General features: G+C 43.4%; 1 protein-coding gene across 11 annotated transcripts in view; it reads left to right on the top strand.

The window, feature by feature from the left end:
• Positions 1-8,862, top strand: part of Ehmt1 (euchromatic histone lysine methyltransferase 1) — a 100,653-nt gene that overhangs the window by 35,461 nt on the left and 56,330 nt on the right. For 9 of the 11 annotated variants that reach the window (XM_029562562.1, XM_029562556.1, XM_029562554.1 and 6 more), the window contains exons 8-9: positions 697-828; positions 4,678-4,823. In XM_029562562.1, coding sequence (XP_029418422.1) covers positions 697-828; positions 4,678-4,823 — 278 coding nt within the window. The remainder of the gene's footprint in view (positions 1-696; positions 829-4,677; positions 4,824-8,862) is intronic. The other 2 variants (XM_029562560.1, XM_029562557.1) reach the window with 1 other exon arrangement.

The following is an 8,862-nucleotide window of genomic DNA, read 5'->3' as shown; positions in this document are numbered from 1 at the left end:
CCTGTAGCCCCAGCTGTCCTGGAACTCACTATGTAGACCAGACTGGCCTTGAACTCAGAGAGATCCGCCTGCCTCTGCCTCCCGAGTGCTGGGATTAAAGGTGTGCGTCACCACGCCCGGCGTTTGTCTTTTTGAGACAGGGTCTCTCTTTAGACCCAGCTGGCCTGGAACTCTCTATGTAGACCAGGCTGGCCTCGAACTCACAGAGCTCTGCCTGCCTCTGCCTCCCAAGTGCCACACCTGGCTCCATGTAGTCTACTTCTTATCATATTGGATAGACATGAGGAATTAACAAGATGATGTACAGGGAATAAAATGAAAGTGGAAACTGAAGTAGTAGGCCAGGTAAGTAGGTGTTTCAGTTAGCGTTTTAAAGGGTTCCTTATATTTTGTCTCTTTCCTCTTTCCTGGGAACTGGCCTCTTGCCTGGAAAGATCTTTTAAATTTTTATATTTTTAATTTTTGTGTGTGTGTGTGTTTATGTGTGTTTCATGGTGCATGTTTGGAGGTTAGAGGACATATTGTAGGAGTTGGTTGTCTCCTTCCACCATGTGAGTTTCAGGGATTGAACTCAGGTCATCAGGCCTGGTAGCAGGCACTTTTATCCACCTGAGGCATTTCTCTGGTCTTTCCTGGAGTGCTCTGGATGTATGTGGCTGTTGGGCAGTTCTCATGATGTGTATGTTCTGTGTGTAGGTTCCGAGACTTGTAAGTTGTCTCCAACTGAGCAGAACGCTCTGGGAGACAGCACCGGGTATATGGAAGTTTCTTTGGACTCCCTGGATCTCCGTGTCAGAGGAATTCTGTCTTCCCAGACAGAAAATGAAGGTTGGTGTTGAAGCATGACTGCAGTATCTTGCTGTTTGCTGGTCTAGCGTCCTCTATGTTAGTCTGATGCCCCCTTGTGGATATTAATGAGCAGTTTGATAAAGTGCATTACTTCAAGGTGATTGAACAGATATAATGCAAAGCAGCATTTGCCAGATCACTGTTGACTCAAGTGAGAGGCTGAAAGTATAGGAGCCCTCTAAGAGCAAAGTAGCTGGTGCTTTATGCCAAATTTGGGGTGCTTAGTAATCATGCCTCACAATGTTTTCCCTATTGTGGGTCAGATACACTTGTGTGCAGAATCCCTGACAAAAAGATGCTACCCTTTTTTTAACTTGTCTCAGAATTTAATGGGCCTTTGGGTGGTCTCTGATTTTATTTTTGGTTGGTTGCAGCATGTCTTCTGGCTTGTCTTAAACTGATGGCTCTCAGGTGTGCTTGCAGCAGAGCAACACCATCAGTCACAGGTGCAACAGCAGCTGCCGGCGGAAGATCTATGCCTGAATCTGGTGGCTTACGTTCACTTTTTTTCTATCTGCTTCCTTTCTTTCTTTTTAATTTTAAAATTTTATTATTTTTATTTTATGTGTATGAATGTATTGCCTGCATGCATGTGAGTGCACCCGTGTCGTGCAGTGCCGCACAGGTCAGAAGAGAGCTTCGGATTCCCTTGGAACTGGAGTTAAGGACGGTTTGTAGCTGCCATGTGGGTGCTGGGAATCGAACCCAGGTCCTCTGCAAGAGCAGTCAGTGCTCTTAACTGCCGAGTCATCTCTCCAGCCCCTGGTGCTTTCTTTAAACCACTTAAAAACCTAACAGTGGAGAAGTACTAAGTGATGAGTTTTTGGAAAGCTTTCATGAAATAAAATGTGGTGGGGAAATATATAACCCAACTGGTATATTTTTGCAAGTATAGTGTTGTGTTGTTACTGTAGGGATTTAATGAATCACATTTTAATCCTAATAACTAGTTTATTAGGATTTTGAATGCTTAAGGGGGGTGATTTATTTTTGTATAATTTGGGAAACAACATCTTTTGCTTTTCATGTGAATTTTGGGTTTGACCAAAGAAGTGATTTTTTTTTTTCTCCCCTTTTTCTCACACCAAGTAGCGCACAGATATAACCCTTGTAGGAAACTTGTGCTTCCCATACTAGATTAAATATAACTGTGTTTAAGTATTCTAAACTTTTAGAATACTTAACTAAACTTTTAGTGGACATTGATTGTAAGCAAGAAAAGTACTCTATCAAATCAGCTTCCACACTGTGTAGCAGAAAACCCTGCCCTGTTGCTGGTGAGTAAGCATTTAAGAGCGTCCCTACCTAAAACATGACTGTTCTGTCTCTGTAGAAAGTAAACGTTAGAAATGGTAAATGTAATTCAGATGTAAAAAGACTCAAGAGTGGGAACACGGGCCATAGTTGTGGGATCCAGGTTATAAACACAGGGAAAACACTGCCACTCTGTGGAGGCTTTCTTTGGGTTCTATATAGATTGGCCTCTCAAGGTAACCTACCTGTGGTTGATCACAGTGATTGGTTTGTACATGCTTTTGACTTAGAGAATTAACATCTTGAAGAAAAGTAGTATTATTCACTTGTGTTCATGCTTAAAGTGTGGAGTTGAGATGCCCAAAGGGAGATCATGGGAGAGCTGGTTTTCAGACATGTGCAAGGATCTTGGGAGTCTGCTGAGCCTGGCCAGTGCATGCAGTGGCTAATCCAGTCTTGATTTAAGAGGGTCTTGGACCTAGGAGAATATTTATGCTGAGGTCAGAAATCCTTGTTTGCGTTGTCTTCTTTTTCTATTATCTCTGTTTGTAGTTTTGTGGAGGTAATGGGAGGCTGAGGACTTAAGCTTGGGAAAAGATAGTAGCCAAGGACAGTGGTAGTGTAGGTGATCAGGAGAGCTCAAAGAAGAGGTTGTGTGCATGGAAGTCTTATCTGTCTTTTCTCTTGATGTCTCTGCAGTTCCTCACTTCTGGGGATTGAAGCATATCCAAGTCCATGTAGATGTGTGTTCTGACAGTATTGCTCAGGAGTGTAGACCCTGAACTCTCTATCTTACTTCAGCCACATGTGGTTGTTTTGGCAGAAGACAGTTTCCTGACAACTTCTTTGGGCATTTGTGTCTGTTTGCCCATTATAAACCAAACTGCTGAGCAGGAACCCTTTAGTGGACACGCTTTTATATTTTAGTGATTCTGATTTGAGTTTTCCTAGTATTTCTTCATCTTTTGGGTGTGGTTACTTGAGGAAAGCCAGGCATCTAGAATTTATATGTCACAGGCTCCTTTTTTCATAGAGATTTATGGCTCACCTTGTCTCATTTATTTTTTAGCGTTTAAATTTTCATTGAGAGAGGATGTAGCCCAGGTTGGTCTTAACTTCACTATGTAGTCAGTATTGACTTTGAACTTCTTATCCTCTTGCCTCTGTCTCCTAAGTGTTGTGATTACCACAGTCATTGTGTCTGGTATAAACCCAGGGCTTCATGAAGCATGGTATGCAAACTGTCTACCAACTGAGCTATATCCTGAGTTCTGTCCCTTATCTATTAGCCCTCTTTAGAAACTAGGTTCCCTCTTGGCTAGGACCCATATCAGATTACCAGCCTAGCAGAGGTGAACCTTCCAGAGGTGAAAGTGACACCTGGGTTCAGCATAGTGTTGCTGTGGGCCAACTGAAGCACTGTGCATATGTATAGAGTTTAAGTGATTTGTGGATTGAACTCCAAACCAGAAGCAGTTCCGGGACACCTGAGAGATTTCTTTCAGGGAAAGCGTGTGTGGAACAAACTGAAAGTCAGCCAGAAAAATAATTATTTGATTACAGTTACTTGTTCTCTTGGTAAGTTCCTCAGTAAATTACTTGACTGTTCTGACTGACTGACCTGAAATTTGATTTTTCTGTAATCACTGCATTCATAAGAAATAGTTCAAAATTTGTTTTTGTGAGATAAGCAAGGCCCAGGTGGCCTTTACTGGCATGGTCTTAGTGAGACTTGCTTTAGTAGCCTAGTTTTAGATGTGAATATGGGTTAATTGTTTTAGAGATGTAATAACCCTTGAAACTTGGATTCACCTTTTATTTCTGCCGTGTCTCACAAGGAAGAGAGTGTGCCCAGCACCAGCTTCCTTTGGAAGCAGCAGTCCTTGCAGCTACTTGTCAGTGTCATTTTGGCAGCTGCCACCCTTCATCCTGCCTTTGATTTTGCATGTCTACCAGGAGTGGGGAGGTTGGGCTCAGCTTTGCTGTGTTCAGGCTTTGCCTAGGCTTCACTGCTTGTCTCCTCTTTGGTCTTCACTGTGGTGTTAGGTACTATGTTATTATGAACACTTGTGATTCTGATTAGTCTCTGTATTTCTTTGTTTTCCCCATTTCTCCCCCTTCTCAGTCTAATATATATAGGTTCTTTGGATAGTAAATAATATTCTAGGTAATAAACTGTTATTGAATTTCTTTTTATGGGCATAATTTTAGAACCAAATGAGGAAAACAGGTTCTCAATATGTAGCAAATGCTTTCTTGCTTGAAAACCAGATTTAGGAGTTGTTGATGAACATGCAGTCTCTTCCTTTGACCTACAGCCTGGGCCCTGAGAACACATTAATAAGTAGTTCTTGGTTGATTTGGTAGGTATCATGCTTGTGGGTGAGACACAGCCTGCTCCTTCATATCCCATCTAGGTGGGTGACAAGAGGTGTGTCAACATCTTCCACTGAGCCGAGCTGTTGTGTAATTTCCATGCGTATGAGATCACTGTAAATACTGTAATTGATTGTTCTCTGGACAACTCTTTGTAGGTCAGGGTTGCATGAGCTGATGCGTGTCTGTGTGACTTAGGGCTGACCAATGGTCCTGATGTGCTGGAGACGGATGGCCTCCAGGAAGTGCCTCTCTGCAGCTGCCGCATGGAAACCTCCAAGAGCCGCGAGATCAGCACCCTGGCCAACAACCAGTGCATGGCCACCGAGAGCGTGGATCATGAAGTAAGCATGTTCATTTTTACTTAAAATTGCAAAAAGAACTGTCATGCAGCAGAGTCCTGTTAAACATCAGTCAGTAGTGTCATATACCAGGGAGCCTCCACAGACTTTCCACAAAACTGATGAAGCAGATAAATAATGAGATACCCAGAACTATAAAGTTAGAACATGAATTCCAAAGGAAGATAGAATATAAACCGTGATTGGATGAAGGTGGCCTGTTTGTTTCATTTCCATGCCTTTATGAAGGTCTTTACAGTCTTGCTATATGTACTCAGAAGTGAATAAATTAAGACAGGAGAATTGCTCCAAGGTGCCCCTGTCTGGGATAGGCCCAGCAGGCCCCAAACACCTGTGATCTATGGTTACTTCACTTTTCTCTTGCCCTGTCTGACACAGACCTGCAAGGACGTTGGAACCCCTTCATCCTTGCCTCTTTTGATTGGAAGGAGTAGACAGCATGTAGAGAGAATGCATCTAAGAATTCCTCCACTTCTTTTTAGCAAGTTTTTTTTTTTTTTTTTTTTTTTTTTTTTTAAAAAAAAGCTCATCAAGCTACTTGGTTCCTGTTGGGCAAGGGCAAGGGTCAAGCAGCAAGTTTGTTGATGTTCTACTGAGGGAAGTACTGCTTGTGGTCACATGGCTCTTGGTGGCTTCTGCTGGGCTGTACCCGACCACTTGTTCTTTGGGAGAAGGTCTAGGTCAGTACATGGCACTTAGATTCTATCTACTCCCTGCTGGGGACTTGTGACGGTCATTCCAGTGGGGTTTCCAGTCCATTTGATCTTCCAAGTGGCTCCAAAGTATTGAGATTTAACTCAATAGCTTTAATTCATGTTTTAGAATCGGGTGATGCCCCTACGGTCTCCATGTTTCTTTCTTTTTTTCTTTCTTTTCTTTTTGGTCTTTTGGAGACAAGGTTTCCCTATAGCCACAGCTGGCCTGGATTCGCTAATGGAGACCAGGCTGGCCTCAAACTCACAGAGATCCACCTGCTTCTGCCTCCCAAGAGCTGGGATTAAAGGCATGCGCCACCACGCCCCGCTAGTCTCCTCATGTTTCACAGAAGAGGGCAGAAAAACCAGGTCCTATGTCTAGGTCACTGGCACCAGAGAAAGGGCAGGAATAGAGTTGGTTCCAAAGGTCAGTCCTGAGCTGCCACATTATAGGCTCTGGCAGTTAATGGGAGAACCTAGTGTTTTTGTATGGTGTGGGGTCAGCTGACTGTGAAAGGTGGATGTTGCTGGAGACTTATCCAGCTGTTCTTGTTCCTTGTTGTTTTGATATTTTTTTTTGGTCTTTTTGAGACCAGGTCCCCCTGTAGCCCCAGCTGGCCTCGAACTCACTATGTAGACCAAGCTGGCTTTGAACTCACAGATATCTGCTTGCCTCTGCCTCCTGAGTGCTGGGACTAAAGGTGTATGCTACCACATCTGGCCTTGTTTCTTTTTTTAAAAAAAACTCCTAATTCCTACTATGCTGTGGTACAGGGACCATAGTTTGAAAGCTACTGGTTCTCTTGTTGTCCTGACAAGGGTGTTAGGGAAGATTCAGTGAAATCATATTTCAGTTTCAAAGCTTATCTTTTCTGAGTTTAATATCCATTTGTCTTACGTTTCTAGCCTGCGTCTTTTCCCTGGGTAAAAAACCAGTACTTGGCTTTGTCTCACTCTGGTTGGCTTTTTAACATTTTTTCCCCTCTCCTGGGTCTGAACAGAATCTGCTCATATTTGTTGTAAAGTCTCCAGAACCTTTTGTATCTCTGGATTAGAAGATTCAGAATGTTTCTGTGCCACCTCTTCTCTGGTTTCCTGTGCCACTGACCTATGGTGAAATTCATCCTGGATTCTGGATTTAGCTGATAGCCTTCCTACGCTATCTAAGTCATTTTCCTTAGTTCCCGTAGCCTGAAAACTAGATCTCAAGACATGGGTAGATTTTTAACTGAAGACTTTTATGATTTAATCTTGACAAGGATGCTTTGTAGCATGTACTGTGAGGCAGAGGGGATACTGAAGTGACAGGATTTCTGTGGTGGCTTCCTGTCCCTCTCCATCAGCTGTTTGCTTGAAAGTTTAACTCCTTATTGACCACTTCCTGAGTTCATGACTTCATTACAAGTTCAAATTTTGTATTTCTATCAGTTTCTTCTGCCTTTTGTGGCTAGATTTCATTGTTTCAGTTGAAGCTCCATCATCTGCTGGAGTGGTGTGGTGCCCCTGCAGTGGAAAGGCAGAATGCAAAGCTACAGTTCTCTCTTCTCAGAGCAGAGCATTGTGCTCTGGCCTCTGCCGTGCACTGGGTATTATTTGCTTCTCTCTCTCTCCTTCCTTCAGTGGTCTTTGAAACTCGTAGTCTTTTCTGAATTATATGTGTCATAAATTGTTTTGTTGCAAAACTAAATCTTGATTTGGTAACTACATCTCAAGTGCCCTCTGGTAGAACTGTCAGGGTCAAGAAATAAATCCTTCATCCCTTCCCAGGCTGCTTGGCTTTGGAGGTTCCCACTATCTAGTTCCCTGCACTCAGGTTGCAGTTTGTCAGGTCTTTTTGTATTTCTGAGAAAATTGCAACTTGATATGGAGCCAAGGCTAGATCAGCCCAGTTTCTTTGCGAGACTTTGGGAAGTCTAAGTTAAGACTGACCATAAGATTGATGCCCTTTTTTCTGATGTTAGCAGCTGCCGATGTCTGTTGCCTACCTTGATCATCATGCATTGGAGATTTCAAAATGGTGCTCTAGTTCTGGCATGGATTCTGCATTTATTGTCTGAAATACCTCATCTGCTTCATTACCTAGCTGTATATCTTTTAGAGGCAAAGCAGTGCAGATGTATGATCTCACCATGTCTACATTCCTTAAGACATCAAATTGGTTCTCCATCAGCTTCTGAAATTGTCTTGTTCTCCTTTTGGTGGGTTTAAGCCTTAAACTTGGTGATGCTAAAAATTACTTCTGGGAGGTACGTGTGGCTTCTGGCCCCTTCCTCCCCACTGCCCTTATGACAAAACAAGGTATAATTTCTCGAAACTACAGTTTGGGGAATCAACGAACTTACTGGGTTTCTGTACAGATCAGTGGGTGAGGGGGGTTACTTACAGAAGTGTGGGTATGAATGGGCTTCCCTCCTACATTTCGGCCGGGTCTCTGTGACCTTCTGGCGGTGGCTCAAGATGCTGAAAGCCACCCTTCTCTCTGGCTTCCCCTGTCTCTATTCTTACCCTCCCCCATGTACCACTTGGGTCAGCAGGTTGGATGGAAGACATGACTGGCTCTGTCTGCCCCTCCCCTCCTACGGAACATCCATAGTCAAGTTTGTTTGTGGTGATTGAAGCAAGTGGGTGAATCCTAGCTGGAGAAGAAAGACATCTGTCCACTGCTTGCCAGTCTAGCTTGCTAAGCAAAACACTTGGTTTATAGAACCTATTGACTCTTTCATAGGGCAGAGGAGGTGTCCGCAGGTCAAAAGACACTAGAGGTTATGTGAATTTTCTCCCTCAGTCTTCCATATAGTATACATTTGGAATACCAGTACCATTGAGTGCTGAGTTGTAGTCACTTAAATGTTACAGTTATGCAGGGGTGAAAGCCATTCTGAGTGCAAGCTCACCATTGGATGTTAATGTATCAGCACTGAAAGTTAATTGATAGTGGTTTGAGATTCCATATTACAACAGATCTTTAAGAAAACACTATGGGGGCTGGAGAGATGGCTCGGCAGTTAAGAGCACTGATTGTTCTTGCACAGAGGACCAGGGTTCAATTCTGAGCACCCACATGGTGGCTACGAACCATCCTTAACTCCAGTTCCAGGGGAATCTGAAGCCCTCTTCTGACCTCCGTGGCATTACATGACATGGGTGCACTCACATACATGCAGGCAATACACTCATACACATAAAATTAAAAAAAAAAAATGCCAGGTGTGGTGGCACACACCTTTAATCCCAGCACTTGGGAGGCAGAGGCAGATGGATCTCTGTGAGTTCAAGGCCAGCCTGGTCTACATAATGAGTTCCAGGGCAGCTGGGGCTACAGAGAG

This window comes from Nannospalax galili, unplaced genomic scaffold (genome assembly GCF_000622305.1).
Source record: "Nannospalax galili isolate Female #2095 unplaced genomic scaffold, S.galili_v1.0 scaffold35, whole genome shotgun sequence".
Lineage (NCBI taxonomy): Eukaryota > Metazoa > Chordata > Mammalia > Rodentia > Spalacidae > Nannospalax > Nannospalax galili.
Note: the sequence above shows the minus strand (reverse complement) of the source record. Positions and strands in the feature narration are given on the sequence as shown.